The sequence below is a fragment of the Trichoderma atroviride genome, chromosome 3 (genome assembly GCF_020647795.1).
Source record: "Trichoderma atroviride chromosome 3, complete sequence".
In the NCBI taxonomy this organism is placed as follows: domain Eukaryota; kingdom Fungi; phylum Ascomycota; class Sordariomycetes; order Hypocreales; family Hypocreaceae; genus Trichoderma; species Trichoderma atroviride.
Genome location: NC_089402.1, coordinates 3,882,648 through 3,903,925, shown reverse-complemented (window position 1 = coordinate 3,903,925; position 21,278 = coordinate 3,882,648). Strand labels below are relative to the sequence as shown.

Below are 21,278 nucleotides of genomic sequence, written 5' to 3'. Positions count from 1 at the left end.
ACAGGTTTTGGCCACTCTCTTCCTGAGCAGGAGCTGCGTCGTCAATCTTAATTCGCTTGGCGGCTCGCTCTTCAGGATGCGGCTCAACGTCTGGCTGATTTCCGGCGATGGGGGTATCGGATTCTGTAGCCATATTGTACAATGGCGTTGATAAATATCTGGATCGAGACAATGGCCACTTGAAATGCCTAGATTCCTGAGATGAAATATGGTGAAATATGCGGTTGAGGCGAAGAAGCTTATGCCAGAAGTGTTCTGAGCAGGATCCTCAAAGGCCTTGTCCAGTGCAGTGAATGAAATAGACTTCCAATATCCTTCCTTGCCTGGATATTAGATTGAAAATGCAAGTTGGATTTAAATTGGTCCAACCTTGAAAGTTGATGTTTGAATGAAGATGGGAAAAAATTGCTGTGGAGTTGGAAAATTCTATTGGACAGTGAAGTAGCGGCTGTGAGAAATTTCAGAGGTGGCCGTCACCTAACTTGGCCACCTGCCTGCAGACATATTGACTGTATGCACAGCGCGCTGACCTGAATGTCACTTTCTCAACGTTCCATCGTAAGCTAACCAGAAGTTGAAAATAGAAGAAAATATATTAATTTTAAAGAACTGCCTTTAGCGATAAACGATTGCTTTGACCCAGACAGAACAACAGTATTGCTGAATTCAATTTGAAGGATCGCAGCTGCATTGATTCGCCTACAAGACCACATCAAAGCTTGAGTATCCCGTAATGGAGGCTCCAGACGCCAATTCCCCAGCGCTCAGACCGCTATAGCACAAACATTGCAGCCCAGCTCAGCGCTCAATAGCCAATGCTACCCCACTACCCAAACCCCTCCTGCTCCCCTAGCTGCCCTCAACCTCTCTCCCCCTTCAAAGGAGTTAAGCTCCTGCTGCACGCGTCCTGAGACCTCGCTCCTCGCGAATCGACGCTGCCGAAACTCGGCAATGAGGAGCAGCTGGCGAGACCATGGAAGATCTGGGCCAGCCGTTCGCTAGTGCGACCCGGTCTCCTCACAAGACAGCAACGTACGGCTCTCGACAGGGCGTGGCGTCTCAGAGGACCGCTGTCGACCCGTCCGCCAACAGAGGACCGACGATGCTGGACGATGAGGACGACGACGAAGACGAGGACGATGATGATGAATACTTTGGGGAGGATGTCAGGCGGAGGGTCGACGAAGATGAGCAGCGCTATTCTGCGGCGGAGGATGACGAGAATGAGGAGCAATCGGTGACTCCAGTCCCCAGGAGCCACACGCCTGGCCGCCTTGCTGGTGCCAGGAGCAATGCCCCGGGCGATCAGCTGCGAAGCAATAAAGCAACCGCCGAATTGACCATTCGTCAACGAGCAATTTCGGCCTCGCACCCGAACCCTCCAACGAGTCGCCCAACGGGCCAAAGAAAGTCGACCGCGGACAGTCTTCCCGATGTCCCTCCCCTTCCTCGCGATGGCGAAGCAGAACAAAAGACGGCAGCTACAGCGGCAGCAGCAACAACAGCAACAGCAGCCGCAGCCGCTATAGCTGCATCGTCAAGAGCGACATCTGCCGTGTCAGCTCGCCAAACAAGCTCCATCATGGCTCGCGCATCAGCCGGCAAACACACCACGTTCCCCCCCCTTGCCGAGACCCGGTGATGGGCCAGAGGTGCCCCCAGCCCCGGCATCCGGCATGTACTGGTCAAAGGCACCAATATCCGGAGCTGCACACTCGAATCTCCGAGCTCATACGACGACGCTGATCGGCTCCAGCGTATACGTTTTCGGCGGCTGCGATGCAAAGACGTGCTTCAACTCCATGTACGTCCTTGACGCCGACTCGTTCTACTGGTCTGTGCCGCACATGGTTGGGGATATCCCTATGCCCCTCCGGGCCATGACTTGCACGGCAGTGGGGAAGAAGCTCGTCGTCTTTGGAGGTGGCGACGGCCCGACGTACTTTAATGATGTCTACGTCCTTGATACGGTCAATTTCCGCTGGACCAAGCCTCGCATCATGGGAGACAAGGTGCCCTCAAAACGCCGCGCCCACACGGCATGTCTGTACAAGAACGGCATCTACGTTTTTGGTGGAGGCGATGGCGTGCGCGCGCTGAACGATATATGGCGGCTCGACGTTAGTGACATGAATAAGATGTCGTGGAGACTGATATCCGGTGCCGAAAAGGTAGCTCCAGGAGCACGGGACCGCCGGCCAAAAGCTCGCGGCTACCACACAGCCAACATGGTTGGCAGTAAGCTCATCATCTTTGGTGGATCGGACGGTGGCGAATGCTTCGACGACGTGTGGATCTACGATGTGGAGAGGCACATCTGGAAGCTCGTCAACATCCCCATCAGCTATCGTCGCCTCTCGCACACTGCCACCATTGTGGGCTCATACCTCTTTGTCATCGGAGGCCACGACGGCCACGAGTACTGCGCCGACGTGCTGCTCCTCAACCTGGTGACCATGACGTGGGACAGGCGCAAGACATATGGCCTGCCCCCCAGCGGACGAGGGTATCACGGCACGGTCCTGTACGATAGTAGGTTGCATGTTGTTGGCGGGTTTGACGGCAGCGATGTATTTGGCGACGTGATGATTCTGGAGCTGGCGGTTCACGCGTATTACTCGCAAATTAGCCATTTCACGATTGATGTATGATGATGGCAAACCTCTGAACGTTTATGAGGAGGAAAGACACGTTGGATATTCTCTTTTGTTAATCTTGCATTTTTTCCTATTTTATGTTGACCCTATATGTGTGCATAGAAGAACGCTGACTGATTCGGGTTGAATTTTTTTCTTTTTTCCTCAAATATACAGAAAGCAAGCAGCATTGCCTTTGCCCTTGCAGCTTGCCAAGAAGTTCAGATATAGAGTAAGCTTTCTTATTTTTATGATACCATGAACTTTTAAGAAGAAAAACAACACCAAGAGGAACAAGAGGAGCAAAGTAAGATCATGAAGTGATTCCATTAAACAATTTGATTTTGTTATAGTACAAGATAAAGGAAATGTATATATATCCAGGTGTATGTAAAGCAGACTATTTTTGTTTGAACCACCCAAAACGTGAGAACGAATCAAACACGCCCTATTATGCAAATGCTGATAGTAATAATAATAACAGTAGAGAAAAAAGTAGAAGCCGATTCCGTTGTTTCCTCATCACTCGTGCTTTTGGCCTTTGATAGCCACCCTCTTCAAATGTATAAAGTGTTTTTTGTTTTCTCTATAACCGCGACGAGGAAACCAGCCCAAAATAAGAAAAGAGAAGGAATTCATTAACCTCCCCCCTTGATACCCAACGAGTAATTTTTTTCCGAAAATCTTTTTTATTTTTCGGAGTGTAGTTTCATTTGCTGTATGAGACATGTGTGAGTGTCCGATTCAAATATAATGAAACAGCGTCTATGTGATTGGTTTAATGCCAGGATGGGGTATTTCAAGATGGGAGGAGCCGGTTTATTGTAACCGGATGTGACGGATAGATGTTGCATGCCATGGCGCAACTAGTGCAGCACCTCAGCGGGCGCCTGCTGCTAATAGTCGCCATGGAATGGGAGAATTGAAGTGGCATTCAGCAGCTTACTGGGCATGCTCCTGGGCCTGGGCAGCCTTGCGGGCGGCTATTCTCTTCTCCTCAGCCTCAACCATGTCTGTAAACGAGTTTGTTAGCCAGATGCTTGATTGTACAAGTAGAGTGTTGATCAAAAACTTACCCATCCACAGATCCTGTCCCTCGTACTCCTCCTTGTGGATTCTCTTCTCAATGAGGTGCTTGTGCTCAGGATCGTTGGGGTCGAGGACCATGACGGTCTCCCAGCGGCCCTTGCCGCTCTTGGCATCGTTCATCTCGAAGGCGGCCGAGACGATGAGCACGGCAAGCGTCAGGCCCTGGGCGTAGACACGGGCCTGCACAATCTTCTGGGGGGTGCTCATGGGCGCGCGGCTGACGAGAGCAAAGGCAACGGCCAAACTGGCAAGCCACGAGGCGCAGACAATACTATAGCGGTGGTCGCGGCCATAGTTCATGAAGCGCTCGTAGGCGGTCTCGTTCTCGCGGATCATCTCCTGGGCACGCTGGGAGTTGTCTCGGTACATGCGTCTGGGGTCCTGCTCCTTCTGGTGCTTGATGCCCTGGCGATCAGCCTGCACGATGGCGCCAAAGGTAGCGGTGGATGTGACGAGGAAAGTTCGGAATGGCAGGGTCAGGCCGCGGAAAGAAGGATATCTCCTTGAGGCGTAGATGACACCACTGGCACCGATAGCAAGACCCAATGAACCACCGATCAATCCGCCCTTGACAACGGCGTTGTAGTGGGCGGCTTCTTCTTCCTTGGTGAGGACCTTCATGGTGACTTGTTGGAGTTTGTTGTTGTGATAGGTAGGTAGGGTAGTTGTAGGTGGTAGCTGAGCTAACTCTGAAGAAAGTGGCTCAGTTTTGGCGGTTATATAAATGTCTCGAGTCCAAGAAACTTCGCAGAGCGGGGGAAATCGAGCAGACAGGAGCAGGTATTATTCTCGATAGGTAAAAGGGGGTCGCGAATAGGCTATTCCAACTACCTAATTGGACAAAGGCCGGCTCAGGCGGTAACTGTTGCGTGGTCGGGCGACGTTGATAACCCCAGAAGAGCTGCTCTGATGAAGAGGGGTGGTGGTGTCAGAAAAGCTCAGGTGGGTCCGGATGTAGCAAGTGGCAGCGAGCTGATTTTAGCTTTGGCGGATGATTTGATTACTGGTCGTGTGAGGATGAATATCGGTAGCAACAGGTGCAAGTCTCTTGTATGTTGTGTGTTTGGGTTGAGTTGAGTGTAAATAGCTGATTGAGTCTGTATGATACAAGACTGATTGTAGTGTTGGATGTTTGGTTGTGATGCGATGGTGCTGATGGCAATGAAGACAAGAGCCCGTTTGACGGAAGCGAGCGCGCTGTAAATATAGTGCTGGGTCAGAATCAAAGCGGCATGATGTCAACCAGCTAAAAGAAAAATCTTGCACTTTCCCTTCCGAGCCGCCCCGCCGCAAGCCCGAGAATTCCCCACCGAGAAATTCCCGTGCGCAACACACCGGACCTCCGCAGCACGATTGAGGAGAGGCTTTACGCGTTTTCGACCAAAACAGGCACAACGGAGATATCACTTACGCACTAATATCAGAATTGTCGAATTATCCTTGTTTGAATTGCAAGTATGACGATTGAATGCTCGCAGCTGCAAAGAGAGCAAAACTGACAGAAAGTTGAAGTTTTTTCCCTACTCTCTCCCTACATCATCCGACTGCTCGTTGCGCGCCGCAGCGGCGACCGCCGCCTTATGTAACGATAGAGGCTGCGCGGCATAACGAAAAAAATCAAAAGCCACTCAAGCCACAGCGCTCGTCGCGGCGGCTGCGGCATGTGCGGCGCCGCTCGGCGGCAGGGGCGTCTGATGCTCAACAGGCTCATTTCACCAGTGGGAGCCCTGCGGCGGTTTCGCCCGCCAGCTCGTCTCATCGGGCTGACTAACCAGCACGACTCTCGAGCCCCTGCAGCCTTGCCAGATGCGCTGTGCCATGCCGGCAGCCGAGGGGGGGCATGGCGCCGACCACCGATCATACGAGCTGAGACGTTTATCGTTCTCGCCCGGCTGCTGCGCGGCCGAGTTCCCTTTGACGTCAACGGACCCTTGTGTCTTCTAGAACTCCGGGCGGTTCCGCCGCAGGCACGTCGTATGATGGTGATTGCTTGCATCTCCGCGCTCCATATCCGGATCTGGTGTCCGTAGACTTGGCTGTGGCTGACAAGGGCAGTCATACCCCGATGGGCAGTAGTGATAATGTTATGGAGTTGTAGTACCCAATGTTAGTAGCAGCATCAACGTCATTCCCGCCAAGGGAGCAAGCCAGCAGTATCAGCCATACAGAATGATGTTCCAAAAATCATCTATTTAATAACGTACTCGACAGCAATTTTACTAAATGACAAAAGAAAATGGCATACGCAGTAGCACTCTGACAGATGATGCTTCAGTTGTCTGCACTCGCCGGCCAAATTGCTACCCTGGAGACCGACCCCAGATTTGAGTTTCAATCGAGCAGCCATCATATGCGCCATTCCGATATATCTTTGCCACTCCCCCGGATCAAGAGCCGCAATGCATAATCCTACTGATCGGTGCCGCTTGCCGCTTGCCGCGCCTCTGCCGCCAGCCGCATCACGGCCATGTGCTGGAAAGCGCTTGGTTCGCGGACCCTTATCTTGCAACCCCCTGTTCGGTGCGCCCCTGAGATATCTCGATTGATCGGATATCTAATCGATACCACTCTAGTACAATGGTGAGTTTTATGACGTAGCACTGCTAATTATACTACTACTACTATGTACCTACCTACTCAGACTGTGCCATGCTAGGGCCCTGGTAGCTGAGATCACTCGTGGTTGTGAGATTAACATTGGCGAGTCGGGCCGGACACTCGCGCCCAACTGATGTTAGGCTGTCCAAGGTTGATATTCTACTTAATACTCAGCTTGCCCAATGTACCAGGTACCTGGAAATCCCATGTTCAAGCCATGTGTGGCTCTTGTTGGGCCGTTCAGGCTCGTGGACCTCTTAGTATTGGAGCTTACACTCGCAGAACACTGGACCACCCTACGGCCCCAGCATCGCCAGATGCTTTCATTTACATGTAATTGCAATTGAGAGAGCTATAATTGGCTGTTCGTTACGTTTTTGACCTTGGCACAGCTCAACAAAACGTAATCAGGCCGTTGGTAGGAGGCTTGAATGGCATGACAGCAGAAAAAGGAAATTTTCGGTTGTGCCGAGATATACTGAGCTGCCTGCTTGGGCATCTGACCATGTGCCGAGTGGTTGGTGCAGCATTTGTCCTTTGCAAGAGCTTGTGCACGGCAGCCCTATGTCGCGAGCCGACAGACTCGAATGTCAGCTTCATGGTGTAGCATCCGACAAATCTCCAGAGACTAGCATCGAGAGCCAAGTATTGGGAGACTTTTTTGACTACAAATAGTGACCACCCAAAAAGTTTATTTGAAACAAGATGTGTAGCCATATACATGTAGCCAACAGCCTCCAACTTTTACAGTCGAGCGATGTTGCCGTAGCGTGCAGACGTGCTTACACACTCTAACAGCCACTTGTTCCGTCTAGAGAGAGGCAAAGAACATTCACAACAGACTTCGTATTGTGGCTATATCTCTGACACACTATTTCGCGTCGTGTAGGATAATACCATCTTTTTTTTTTATTGAAACCCGTGCCAAGACACCCTAGCCACGTACATTCGATATAGACAACCAACAACGCTGACGGCAGATATAAACCAGGTGCGCAACTCTAAACACTAATCACACAGCTAACGACGCGCTCGAGCCTCGTGTTCTAAAAAAAGGGACGATTTAATCCAATAGCTCAAAGCACGGCTACGGCATGATATATGGGTACTGTACAATATGGAGCAAGACGAAAAAAGAGAAGCTTTGAGCTTTCCCTCTCCCCTTCGGTGGCAAAGGGCGGCCGTTCTTACAGCTAAGAGATGGAGTAGGTACATGTAGTTCCAAGCACCACCTCATGCAGAACATCTGTCCAAACTGCGCCAAATCTGCTTGCTTGTACATACGGAGGCGGCACTCCGCTCTGAGGCAAAAAGAAGAAGAAGAAGAAGAAGAAGCCACATGCCGAACCTGTACGCGAGGTGCCGAAGTGGAGTCCCCTTCTGGCCGGCGATGCTGAGGCGAGGCGATCGACAGCACCAATTGTGGGAACAAGACTGACTGATGCATCCAGGGTCCATTCCCAAGACTGCAAGCTGTGCAACCGCTAGCGCTTGCCAAAGCGGGCAAAAAAGTATGTAAAACAAAAGAAACTAAGAAGCGGACTGGCTGAGCTTGGAGGTTCCGGTTCCAGAGCGTCTCACTCTGCAGTAAATGGATTCCGTGGCTTTTCTTGGCTCTCTTGTGCCTTGTTCCTTGTTTCTAGCGAAGCCGTGGAAGGACTCCATTTGTTCTACGAGATGCCGAAGTCTACCGCGCAAAAGCCCACTTGGCACCTGGGGCTTTCTCTTCAGAAACAATCCGACGCCAGGACAAAAGAGGCTCTGGTTGCGACCCAAGTGGGAAAAATCACAAGGCATTTCAACTGTTGGCGCTTCTTGTCGTTTTCTTGGATAACGTCGAATGGCGGCTAAACCCGGCAATGTTGTGGGTTTGGCGTGTCTCAGACATGGCCGAGACTTTGGTGCGAGTAGAAATGGCGTTTCAGAGTCGAGCATTGTCTTTTCTACTGTGTGATGCAAAGCATAGAGTTTGCCAAGGTAAGGAGGGAAGATCAGGGTTGTACATGGCACTTTGCATCTGTATATATCGGCATGCTTGTTGTAATATGAATACGCTTCTCCATCATATGTGTCTTTTTTTTTTCTCTCTCTTCAGACATGTAATTTCGGCCGGCAAGATTTGCGGCTTTTGAACAAAGTTAAAAGAAATACGCCGGCTTACTGCCATGCACGCGCCAGTGAGCTTCTAGACAAGCGAGAGAGCTAACAGACCCTCAGAGATGTCATTGTATCCCAAGTCAAATGATGCCGGTTAGTATTATTTACCAGGTACATACTTGGAGCGAAACATTTGTGTCTCGTAATGGGATACAGCAAGCCAATATCCATCCCGTGTGCCACACTATGACTCAGGCCAGCTGGCGGCAGAGGCGCCATAACCAGGACCAAGGCTCCGTCAAAAGGCAAAAAGAGAGGCTGTTCCCACTTGAGATGGATCCTGCACGCTGTTGTCCCCCTGCGATGTCAAGAAAATGACAACTCGATTAGCCTCGGTATTAATGGAGCGAGGTGCTTCTTTATATTGCTAGTAGTTGAATTGCAGCGTAGCACTTTTGGTGGAGGGCAGTCTGGAACTGCATTGGTCGAATCGCAAGCGTCCCTTAATTGATCGATATTGCAATTGCATTTAATGCTGCTGGATGCTTCCCGCAAAGCTGTATGTTCACGGTGGAGAAATATGAATGAGTTGCAGGGGCAATGCGTTTTGCGCACGCGACTCCAACCAGGCATCCCTACCCTCTCAGAGGCATTTTTTTTTCACTTTAAGCGTCTTTTTTTTCTTCCTGTCAGTTTGAAATTGATGGCGGGATGCGACGCTGCCTTGTCGACGGCCCGAACAAGGGAATCAATTCCTAAATTATTACTATATTATCCGTATACACACTATATTTCCAATCATCTTCTTCGAATGAGCCAAGACTTTGGTCGTACAATTGGAGCATCTTAATTTGTTGGGGTGAGGTCAACTGATGCCTCAGATGGGAATTACACAGGGATCGCGAAGATACGAACTAATAAGGAACGGAGTATTGGGCGTCGGTGCATTTACGAGCGGCCGCTTACAGTATAATACACGTAGACGTATATGACGGCGACTTTTTCGAGATTTGATGACGGCGCGCTTTAGGCGCCAATCGCGGCCTCGCTGGACCCTGAAAATCTTCAAGCTACCAGACGCAATGAATGGTAGCCATGCTCTGCATCCAGGGGGCCCGGACTCGGCGTCGCTTATCAGGCTGATGTTCACACATCGCATCGATCCGTCGTCACGTTTCCGCCCTCTTGAACTGCAGGCCACTCTCAAGCCCAACAATCCAATGCTGGGGACCACAGACACGACTCGTCCTCCACGAGATGGAGATCTGGCGGTGTCAACGAGGCGCTCCTAAAGTGCCCCCCTTCCCTAACTCGATATATCGGCCTTAATCCTGCGCTTGCGGCTGCGGCTCTGATTTTCACTACTGAGTGCTTGTAAGGCGGTCGAGGTTTCAGACGGTTGAAACGGTCCTTGTGACATCATTGGAGGAACTCATATTGGGGGACTGCAAACTAAAACTCACCGCACTCTCTGCCGTATATAATTAGTTCATGACCGCCTACTGCACTGCGCGTCTAGATGCGGTGGGTTTTCTTATGCTTTTGTCCTGCTAGACGGCGAGCGGTGAAGAGAGGAGGTGAAGCATGAGATTGCTGTCTTGTCCACTCGCATGTAGTGAGATTGATGGGAGGCTAGAAGCCAGGCCAGGTCATCACCACGACTGCTTCTATATATGGCTTCCATGACGAATCATCCCGGAGACACTGCTGAGCACATGCAGCCGCATCTACAGGGCAGATCTGCAAGCTGTCAAGTGCTTCAGCACACTTGCCGGTCACCCAACCACCGCATTCGGCTTCTTCCCTGTGTCTCAGCTCACATGCGAGGCAAGACTCAGCTGGCATTGCCGTCAATCACGGAGTATTCCGTCGAATAGGCCGTCGCAAGTGGCAATAGAGGGACCGTTCCGGCGGTCAACCAACCACATGCGGTAGGCCAGCACTACTTTGGTACATTACGATTGTCCTGCCCATAAGCTCCATTGCCTCAAACCTCCCATGCGAGTGGCCAAGCCAGGTCCAGTGGCCACGACTCCGTAGTGGCTCAGCATTTTCAACCGCACCACCAGGTAGCGTCGATGCTAGTGCGCGGTCGAGTAATGCCAGAATGCCACCAGAGGCACTGATAGGTCTGAGCAGGTCTGGGCAGGCTGGAATCGGGCAATAGCGCCAGGCACCTGGGCAGCAACAGCATCTCCGACCCCAAAAAGCCCGTGGGGTGCTTTCATGCTCTCACATGTGCGGTAAGTAAGTCCAGCGCATCCATCAGCCATTGATGTCGGTGTGCAATACTAGGTCCTTTTTGAACGGTAGCTGCTTCATGTTGGAGGAGACGGAGCGAAGCGATGCGGTCAGGTTTTATTCGACATCAAGCAATACAGAGCCCCAAGACTAGACGCTGCTGATTTGCGATTAGTATATCGTACATGTATATGCACAAGTCATGCCCGCGAGCTGTAATGCGCGTGGCTGGAGCCTTGGCAGGCAAAAGGGCGCAACCCAGGCACGTCTACAGGGTGATGTGGTATCAACTCCATCATTATTTCCCAGCTTCGTAACGAAACGAACCCAAGCCGGTGAGCGCTAACCTCCTCTCGGCAAAGAAGGCCTCTCTTCTCTTTTTGCTTCTCTGCGAATTCCTCGCCACCGACACTCAAAGAGTCGTGCACACGTCAGTGCTAGCTGCTAAACCCGGGCTAATCACGGCCAAAGGTGCAAAAGCATAGTCGAATCAAATCCGTCGGAGAGCCACACGGAGAGCACGAGGAGATTCCGATGCCCGGAGAAGCGGAACAAGTAACAAGCGCCTCTCTAGTGGCCAAAGAGAGCGGAACCGAGACCAGTCGCGATACCTTTCGCCCGCAATCGATTGAATGCTTGCTTGCCAGTCTGATCGTCTGATTTGCTGATTTGCCCATGGGCGACCTGGGAGGGGGCCCTGAGATGGATGCTTGTAAGCTTGGGTCTCGCTACGACACACTTGGTAATTCATCATCGGTGACCTGCATTGTTGACTGATTTTAGTCCTGACCGAGCGAGGCCCTGTGCCAGCCCATGTTACACCGGCCGATGCCTACATGCAGACTGCTAAGACGAGGTGCCTGAAATCGACACTCGAGAGAACCCCCACGGAGGCTTACACTGTACCTACAAGCAAATGCCTGGCATTCGATGTGTGATGAGTCTGCCGAAGAAGAATCCACAGCGAGAACAGGGCAAGGGTTCAAGGCAAGGCACGGAGTGCCAAAGTCGTCGACTCGCATGCTCGTTGCTGCAAGACAGGGCATCTGTGGTAGCATTCGGCATCAATCCGTCCAGGCTCAGAACGCATGTAGATGCCACCACGAGTCCCATAATAAGGCCCAGTGTAGGCCGTCTCGTCCCCTGGAAGTACAGGTATGCAGCTGGCTGCTTTGAGCCGTTGTAATCACTTGCACAGCACAGTCTCCCGTAGGCACAAGGTAGACTGTGTGTACTGGCGAGGTACAAGCACTGTTCCCGCTGTGAGAGTGAATTAATGGCTGCAACGAAGCAAGCCGCCCATTGAATTAACCGCTAGCGCCAGCCCCTGTTCCTGGGCTCTGTTGCTCGTCCGAAGCACCACGGAGAACATGCTGCTCTTGCTACTGCCACGCTGCGTCCCGTCGTGATCGGTGCTCCGGGCCTTGCAGGGGCAGAGACCAACTGGGATTCACTTGCTCTGGCGCCGAGTCTCTTTGTGGAGGAGGGCTGGTGGTGTGGATGGGGGGAGCCTTGCTCATCGTGGTGATCATGCCGTCAACCATTCAGGCGAGTCGCTGCTAGCAACAGCGGTGCCTGTAGTGCTGCTGTGCTAGCAGCTGTACGGCAGTAGCAAGTAGGTCGCCATGTCATGTCGTAGCTTACTACCTACTATAGTAGTACCATCTGTCTTCAGTTCATTCTTCTTTCCTCTTCTTCACCCGCATTCCATCTATTTCTCCTCCTCTTCTGGCCCAGAGTGAAAGCCGTTGATCCGTCTCTACTCCGCTGCTATAAGTAACCTGCTTGATTGGTGAATCACAGTCGTCCAACTCGTAGCTGTGTGATTGATGCTGCATCTCCATCTCTCTTTCAAGCCGCTCTTCTTGTCCATCTTAGCCGTGCATGCACCGCGCCGTTTGAGCGACCAAGAACCGACCAACCAACCGACTTACACCATTTCGTCTTCTCCGCCATTTCGCTGCGCTGTTGCTGCGACCAAAAAGCCATCAATCAAGAGCCGCTACGACAACAATAACACATCACAAGGCCGCACCGCTCTTCTCCCGAGCTAAGAATACCTGCCGTACCTACCATTCATTCGTTTGGGTCAAGCTTCTCGTGACGGCCGGACCTCTCTCTCGAGCTGTTGGCCGCCCCACGACTCGCGCCTCGTCCCAGGTTCATTCATAAATACTTTGCCTTGGACCCCCGGGCAAAAGGTGTGACATGCTCTGACCCTCTCCCGAGGTTTTACGCAGCGTCTCCGTCTCCCGAGTCTCAGCATTGCCCTCATCCGACCATAAGTTCCAATCCTCTCGGCAGAATCTTGTTTGAGCTGCATCTCCGGGCTCTGTCCTCTTCCCATCTTTTTTTTTTTACTTTGCTTTACTTTGCTTTACTTTGCTTCGCTTCGACTTCTGCTTGTTTCGACTCGCTCTTCCATCGGTGAACGTCTAGCTCGTTTTACGAGCCTTCACCATCGCCGACTTTGCGCCGCGAGACGGTTTCGTCATATACCAGGTACAGCCGGTGGACTTCAGCGCGTCTACGGCGCTTCCGCACTTACACAGTAGCCACGAGGGTACCGCCTAGGTCACTTGTACCCATTCGCAGCCCAAAGGTTCACGGCACTCAGTTTACCGTGCAAGCAGACAAGCTCAGCCATAGCGAGACTCGTTCGACCCTCCAGCCGAACTGTACCGGCAGAGTAGGCCCTGACCGGGGCTGCTTGGGGACTATTTCGGGAACATTTTCTCATTTTGAGTTTTGCGGCTGAGGCTTTCGTGACGCATTTTATTTACTTATTATCTGCGTGCTTGCTGTTTATTGTTGCTGCGATCCATCCCCGCTCCCATTCCTGCCCTTGACTCGTCATCGCTCCCAACAGGCAGCAAGTGTGACTCTGAGAGAGAGTGAGCGCCCAAGTGAGTGAGCACGAGAGTACCTGGTGCTGTGTACCGAGTACCGCGAACCGCACCCAACAAGATTGAAACCACCACCTCGGAATCCCGCCTGTAAACCTGGCAGCAATGCAGAGCGCGCTCAGGTGGTTCCAGGGCCCCGACAAGGCCCTCGGGCCAGGCTCCACGGCCGCAGCGCCAGAACCAGCACTCGCCGCCCAGACCAGCTCCAGCAGCACCGGCTCCAGCGCGGGCTCCAGCGCGGGCTCCAGCACCACCAGCGCTAGGCCCAATGCCCTCGCCCGGCCAGCCCACTCCCGCGCCACTGCAAATGCCAGCGACAGTGCCAGCCCAGCGCTGCCTGCCTGTGCCGCCTCGCCCGCCCTCGCCGGGTCGCCAGCTTCGCTCAACTCGTCGTCGCTGACACAATCGCCTTCGCCCCAGCCGGCAACGCCTCCCGACCTCTTGCACGACGCATCATCGGCCTCACCATCAGCCGCGGCCTCAGCACTTGCCTCAGCCTCAGCCTCTGCCTGCACCGCTGCCTCTGCTGCTTCATCGTCCACCGCGTCGCCGTCCAGACACGGCTCCAGCTTCTGCAGCACCCCCGCATTGCGCGCCGACCCAGACGTCGCAGCGCCCTCGCCATCGTCGTCTGCGTATTCCTGGACGTCCGCCCTTCGCACGACCGAGCAGGCCACGGCCACGCCCGAGAAGCTCTTCGCCTACCCGCGCCCCGACACCTCCATCGACGTCGACATCGACATCGACCTCAGCGACTGCGACGACGCCGCCGACATGACTACTGGCCCGGGCCTTGACGCTGCCATGGGCCGACCGCGGCAGGACTCGTTTGTCAGCGCCGGCCCCAAGCCCATCTCCATGAACATCCAGAACCGCGACAATGTCAACCGGAATCGTCGCGAGAGCCTCGCCGGCAGCCTGATGGGCGGCGTCAGCTGGGGCGGCATGTCCTTTGGCAGTTTTGTGAGAGACGAGTAAGTGCCGTGATCATTTCTGTCGTCGACTTTTAATCCTTATCTGCCTCTGCTATCGTGTGTGGGCGCTATAATTCTTTTGCCCCGTCTGCACCGTCATCAAGCATTACATGCGCTGTTGCTGTTGCTGTTGCTGTTGCTTCCACCGCCTTGCTTCAATCACCATGAGATTCCCTTTTTGGACATGTCAATTCGCAGACTGGACGAGAGACATTTTGGCCTCTTCACGCCCCGCGCGCAATCCGTCCTTTTTTTTTTTTCTTCCTCACTCCACCCCTCGTGTTCGCTCCCGAATCCCCCCCCCGCCATTGTTTGCGCATCATGGATATCATATACTGCATATTCAACGATTTGACGGCAATTCTTCCATCTATTATTATTTCTTGTCACCCTTTTTCGGTTACGATTGCTAACAAAATGGCCTCTGCAGCATCATGATGCAAGGAACCTCTCCGTTTACCGGCGGCGCCCACGCGTCTCCCTCATTCCACTCTTCGTCTTACCTACCTAAGCTCGAGGCTAGCTTCATGCGAGACTTTACATGTTGCGGCAAGATTCTGCCCAATCTGCATGATTTGCTGCAGCACTACGAGGAGGCCCACACACAGGCCAGTCCCTCTGCCGCGAGGAACAGTGCTTTCAACCAATACGGCCAGCTAGGCATCCAAGGCTCACCGAAGATGCCGAACTCGAGGGCAACTCCAGGGCCTGGCCAAGGTCCGCAGCAACTGGGACAACAGCGCTCAATCGGCGGTCCTGGACTCCAGCTGGGCGGGCCTCAGCGACTTGGCACCTCCATGCTTCAGATGTCCACTTCCATGAGCAACAACCTGAGTGACGAAATGGATGCCGTTGCCGATATGGAGATGGACGATGCCATTGGCGGCATGGACATGGATGACAGCAACAAGATGCATCAGACCCGCCAGATGTTTGGCCAACAACAGCGACCACAGCTCAACATGAACACCTCTGGCATTACGCAGGGTCTCCGAACGTCACAGCCGCCCACCCCTGCAGCCGCCAGCTTTGGATTCCAGAACAACCCCACTGTATCTTCTGTCAATACCCCTACCCTCACGACCCAGCAGCAGATGCCGCAGCAACAACAGCAGCAGCAGCAGCAGCAGCAGCAGCAGCAGCAACAGCAGGCCCAACAGGCCGGGATGGGTGACATGGACGAAGACCTTCCTGGTATGCCAATGGGCGGCGACGCTACTGATCTTGGCGACATGACGTTTGGCAACGGCAACAACAACAACGCTAACAACGACTCTAATTTCTGCATCAATGATCCCGGCAAGCATTTGTTTAGCCCCAACGGCGCATTCCCGCAGGGTAATCGATCCATACAAGCACAGCTTGCCCAGCTCGGCTTAACTAGCGGCCAGTTTGCGGATCCCGAGGCCAACAAGGCATTGCTTGCCCGATTGCAGAGCATGATGATGCCGGAGGAACACAAGCCTTTCAAGTGCCCTGTCATTGGCTGCGAGAAGGCGTACAAGAACCAGAACGGATTGAAGTAGGTTATACCCCCCCCCCCCCCCCCCTATCTGTCTATTTGTATGATTTGATTGGGCTATCAAGATGCTAACCACTGTATCTAACTAGGTACCACAAGGCTCATGGCCACCAAACCCAGCAGCTACACGAGAACGGCGATGGAACCTTTTCCATCGTCAACCCGGAGACTAGTGCTCCCTACCCAGGCACTATGGGCATGGAAAAGGAGAAGCCATTCAACTGCGAGACCTGCGGCAAGCGATACAAGAATCTCAACGGGCTGAAATACGTAAGTCCAAGCAAGAATGATTAGGCTGCTGAGCTTTATCCGAGACTGACCCTCTTTCAGCATAAATCCCACTCTCTTCCTTGCAACCCCGAATTTAAGCTTCAAGCACTAGCCGCTGGTCTGAACCTGCCAGGCATTGGAGAAGACGTGATGCTGCAGTGAGCCGCTTGCACATGATGCGTCGGCCGTATTCCTCTGAACGGCATGGATCTGTTGGCGTCACGAGGGGGGACATGCAAACTCCCCCCGCTATAGTACGATTCCGACTCATCGAGCCTGTGTTGATCCCCTGTGGGGCTGTCCTCCAGCTGCGATCAACTCGCCTTGCGCCGTACGCTTTGATCTCTATGCTCAGATACATGTACATTCACTCTTCTTTTTGCCTTGCACGTTTTACAGCACATGGCGACGGCGTTAGTTCCGGGCTGGTTCCCTGAGACGAAATGAATTCGAGGTTGCTGGTTTCTTAGAGGTCGCCTCTCCCCCTTATCTGGGGTTCCCACATTGATGGCGATCACGCTCGTTGACCCCCCCACAATATGCGCATCAGCGAAGCAGATCATTCCTGTCATCGGATGGCCACTAATACTATGTGCTACTAGCGGTGGTACATAATGCTACGGTCAAATTACCAGAATTGGAAGGACCTGATCCCGCCTTCCAAGTTTCATTGAGCCTCACCTCAATCTGTTCATGATCTGTGTTTCTTTTCTGTTGACCCCATCGCGATGCATTTTCTATAGACAGACTGCTGGCTGGCGCCGCGAATGCACATCTTTAGCTTGCCGGCAACAAACAAAAGATCGCCGAAGAGGATGATGACATGATGTCTCAACTTTGAGGCCAAAATGGATCACCAAAAAAATATGAAGAAGCGTTTATGCATTTGTACGATGGGGAGATTTTCCTAGCCTTTTATGCGATGTCTCTTGGGGGGAGAATCGGTGCTGCATTGGACGGAAAAAACTGGTATTTCGTTACGTTGATTTACTCGGGCGGTTTTGGTTCTTCAAGCTCTTCTCAAATCCTTTGTGTTTTTCTTTTCGTTACTACCCTCTGATGTTCTTAAACGGTTTGGATTGGATTGAATTTGCGTTGACTTCCACGCGCTGCTCTCGCCCCCTGGCAGCAGAGAGGACTACGAGATGAGAGAGCGTAGTATCTTCTTTTATAGTGTTGTTTGGGAAAGGGGCTTCTTTTTGTTTGGCTGGAAAAAAAAAAAAAAAATTTCTCTGGGTGGTGGAACAAAACAAAAAAGGGAATGGAGATACATAAAAAGTTGCGCGTATTTTTCTTTTATGCTTAAAACAGGAAATGGTTTTTTATAGAGAGCAATTCAAAAGGGAAAAAGGGAGCTTATTTTGCCCTGGTCACTGAAAACTTGCGTGGGCAATGGCGTGGAAAGCAGAGTATCTCTAGTGAAAAGGTAGAGCACTATTAATATGGATCGACTGCTAAGCTCTTCATCAAAGTTAACCTTTTGTCACCCCGATGTACTTGTGGTGTACTGCGCCAGTACTCCGTATCTATCAAAACGTATTGTACTTGTAATCCCGCCAAATAAGGCTGAAAGAAAAAAGACCCTGTCAGAATCAGACAAGGGGGCATATCGTTACCTCTTTAAGGTGGACGAGCAAAGGTTCCTTCCTGCTATCGTGTATGTACGTGTCCTTTTTTTTTTTTTTCACATGCACGTTGAGTTTCGAGTTGATTAGCCGGTGTAGCGAGAGCCGAAAGATGAGACGGAAGGATTAATTGTCCCCTGTATGCTTGTACTAAATGTCAAGGAGGAGGGCGCGTGTAAGGGAGACGATTACAGAGGCGGAGTGGGAGAGAGGGAGAAGTAAGCAAATACAGCAGCTTATACACCATGGTCTTGAAACATATATCAACTACAACAAAACTATTTCACGAGCATACCATTTCATGAAATGCAAGCAAAGCAAGCAAGCAACCAACACCCTGAAATGCTCATCGGACAAGTAAAAGAACAAAAAGAAAAAAAAGGAATGCTCCGCCGTCCCCCCAAAAGCCAGAAATAAAATAAGTAAAAAGTGCTCTCATATCGTCGTCGTACGCATTTCTTCAAACGAGCAACCCGAAGCGAAAGCCAAAAAACAACCTCCTCGGGAAGATCGCAGCGTCATCTTGCCATCCTCTGTAGAGGAATCCATCGGTCATCTTTGGCCAGATATTCGGGTAAAAAAAAAACTCAATAGGCGCGGGTTGCGACAATGTAAATCTTCACATCGCATCAGGGCAATCCTTTCTACGATATCTCCACGTCCTCATCATCGTCATCGACCTCGGACTCGACGATCTGCATCTGAGTACTGCTGCTGATACTTTCCTTTCGAGTGCCATGCCCCGTGCCATCGCTATACCGGCCCGATACGCTCCCCCACTCGAGGTCGTCGCCCGCAACGACTCGGCCCTCCATGTCGATCTCCTGTGAGAGCTCAACCAGGGCGCTGCGGGGGAGGCGGAGGAAGCCTGGAGTACGGACGATGCGGCCCCAGTGTGTCATGCAGAACGTTGCCGCTCTCTTGCGCAGCCATTCTTCGCTCGCCAGTCCTGAGCAGTACCAGATGACGCAGGCATGTTCGACATCGAGCTCCTTGGCTAGGCGGTTTACGCACAACAGGCGAAGGTGTGGGATGTTGTAAATATTGGACATGACCAAGAGTCCGGCAACATCAGAGAGGTCTATAGTGGCGTCGCTGTCCGTCTCCACCGTGCCATGGATGTTATCAGTGTAAAGATACAGGAGGAATGCCTTGACAACTGAATATGGCTCGGGGATATGCATCTTTTTCGTGTGAAACTCCGCCATCTGAGCGTTATACAAGCGCGCAAAGTGCGGCCACCGCGCTTGTAAAATGAGCTTATGAACGTGAATCGGTGTAGAGGTCGGCGTATCTGCAGAAAGCCAGCCCTCGTCCTTGGCTGAATCATCGGCTCGAATGAGCCCAGAGCTTAAAGTGTCATCGCTGTCGGCTTCATCGGCAAGCGCAGTGATGATAAAGTCTGTACCACTTCCAGACTCAGGAGGCTGATTGAACAGCTTTGCAAGATCTGCACCAAGGCCCTTGGAAGGCTGGTCAGACAGTCTGGTGGTAAAGGATGGCCTAGACTGAGCCAAGCTTTCCGGTGCCAGATTATTTCCAAGAAAGCCATATCGCCGAAGATCAACTTCCATGATATCACTACAAGGGATTACGTCAGTAAAGACAACAGAAAGCGAGGGTCAGCTACTGGTTTGTATCTCACCTGAGGTACTCTTCATAACCGTTAGGGCCCAAATCAGTTGAAGCAGGATCGACTGGACAGCCCAGCAGCCATGCTTTGGTGCCATCTTCGTTCATGGTACAGTAGTGCCATCTATATCCGGTTTTGAAGATTTCGCGGCCGTCAGCAAGCTTCTGCCACCGCAACGTGCTGAGATCTAATGCTGATAGAGAGCATTCTCTATGAGTAATGGTCGCAGCAGGAGTTACAAAGTCGAGCAACGTTCCGGAAGAGTAAGCGTGGAAATGGATGCCTGATCCTTGAGATGGCACAGTCGGCCCTGACACAAACTTTAGAGCGGATATAGACCCTGGTGCCATTGGCGCATACGATTTTAGCTGAAAAGAGGGAGGATTCACTTGAGCGGTCCGGGAATTCGCAGCATATCCAGAAGTGCCAACGACGGGATTTGCTGCCATAGTGTAAGGCGATTTGGGAGAACTACTAGTTCTGTGGGCAGCGGAGTGGCGGTCGAAGACGCCAAAATGGGGTCGTGAGTCGAATTCTGGGCTTCCTTTCAGATCAAGCCACCACAAGTCACTAATCTTGTCCATGTCTTCGCTGAGGCCACCAAAGACCCAAACACGGTCACCCCAGATATAGGCCGAGTGGTCAAAGCGGCCGACGAAACGCCATGCCTTTGACCATGTAAATGTCTTGAGGTCGAGGTAGCAAATATCGTCCAACACATAGTTGTTCTGGCCTGTGATGCCGCCGATGATGAACAGCTTATCCTCGTGCAGCACCGCGGCGTGTCTTGCTCGGCCTTTTGGGATCGGACCGGACACCAGGGGCTGTGTCCAATGGGCTGTTTTCAGGTCGAAGACGATAAGGTCGGATAGGTAGGTTCGATGTTCGTTCTCGCCGCCAAAGACAAGCAGTTTGTCGCCTTTGTACAACGTCGCCGTGTGGCCTGTGGACATAGTGATTAGCGCCTGCTGCGATAGAAATTAAGAGACAGTTTTCTCGAATATAGTCGTACCCATGCGCACCCCGGGAATATCGCCATAGTTATCTACCAAATTCCACTGATGGGTTGCCAGATCTAGTCGCAGGACGTGGTTGTACACCTCGTCGGTGTATTGGTCAAAGCCGCCAAAAGCATAGATCTGATTGTTCCCGCAGTACGTCACAGACGCATTGACGAGGCACGCAGGTCTCTGGCCAAGCGTGCGGGTGACCTTGGGACGGTAGCCATCGACCAGAGGGCGAGCCTTGGCCGGAGAGTTTGGCATAATGTATGTATTGTTGGAGGCCGAGGCAGGCGTCTGAATGGTGCTCATGGCGTCTACGGAGGTCTGGCCGACGACACTGGTCTGCGGCGTCCCACCGGCATGGGTCGCCAGGGCCTGGCCGAAAATGCTGACAGAAGAAGTCGATGGACCAGGGGTAGAGGGTTGCGCCATGGTGAAACTCGGTCACGATGAGCAAAAGACCATCTCAGGCGCGCTGGAATCCGACGTAGAGAGGCGGCGACAGGCCCAGAAGCGACTGAATGAAGAACGCAAACGAGTGATGCGACAACGGTCCGTCTTAGCACTTGGCGACTTGTAACGGGTCCTTCGTAGTGGATTCGACGATGTTTGTAGGTTAAGCGTTGAACGGCGCATGTGATGTGAGGGTCGCAGATTTGCGGAGCATCGAAACAAAGTCTCGT

At 52.3% G+C, this 21,278-nt stretch overlaps 5 protein-coding genes across 5 annotated transcripts; 3 read left to right on the top strand and 2 right to left on the bottom strand.

Moving 5' to 3' along the window:
• Positions 1–973: 973 nt before the first annotated feature.
• On the top strand, positions 974–1,642 carry TrAtP1_006558 (uncharacterized protein; the record flags this gene model as incomplete). The annotated part of the gene is made up of 1 exon (XM_066113172.1): positions 974–1,642. The coding sequence occupies one exon, from the start codon at positions 974–976 to the stop codon at positions 1,640–1,642; it is 669 nt and encodes a 222-aa protein (XP_065969258.1).
• Positions 1,643–1,676: 34 nt separating this feature from the next.
• TrAtP1_006557 (uncharacterized protein) lies at positions 1,677–2,651 on the top strand (the record flags this gene model as incomplete). Its single annotated transcript, XM_014083134.2, has 1 exon — positions 1,677–2,651. One exon carries the CDS (start codon positions 1,677–1,679, stop codon positions 2,649–2,651), a length of 975 nt encoding a protein of 324 aa, XP_013938609.2.
• Positions 2,652–3,578: 927 nt separating this feature from the next.
• Positions 3,579–4,346, bottom strand: TrAtP1_006556 (uncharacterized protein; the record flags this gene model as incomplete). Its single annotated transcript, XM_014083133.2, has 2 exons — positions 3,579–3,649; positions 3,713–4,346. 2 exons carry the CDS (start codon positions 4,344–4,346, stop codon positions 3,579–3,581), a joined length of 705 nt encoding a protein of 234 aa, XP_013938608.2.
• Positions 4,347–12,265: 7,919 nt separating this feature from the next.
• On the top strand, positions 12,266–16,495 carry TrAtP1_006555 (uncharacterized protein; the record flags this gene model as incomplete). Its single annotated transcript, XM_066113171.1, has 4 exons — positions 12,266–14,541; positions 14,972–16,063; positions 16,153–16,333; positions 16,394–16,495. Exons 1-4 carry the CDS (start codon positions 13,673–13,675, stop codon positions 16,493–16,495), a joined length of 2,244 nt encoding a protein of 747 aa, XP_065969257.1. The 5' UTR covers positions 12,266–13,672.
• A 1,600-nt stretch (positions 16,496–18,095) lies between these two features.
• On the bottom strand, positions 18,096–21,268 carry TrAtP1_006554 (uncharacterized protein). Its single transcript, XM_014083130.2, has 3 exons — positions 20,604–21,268; positions 19,604–20,534; positions 18,096–19,539 (listed from the first exon to the last, which is right to left on the bottom strand). Exons 1-3 carry the CDS (start codon positions 21,025–21,027, stop codon positions 18,603–18,605), a joined length of 2,292 nt encoding a protein of 763 aa, XP_013938605.2. The 5' UTR covers positions 21,028–21,268; the 3' UTR covers positions 18,096–18,602.
• Positions 21,269–21,278: the final 10 nt, after the last annotated feature.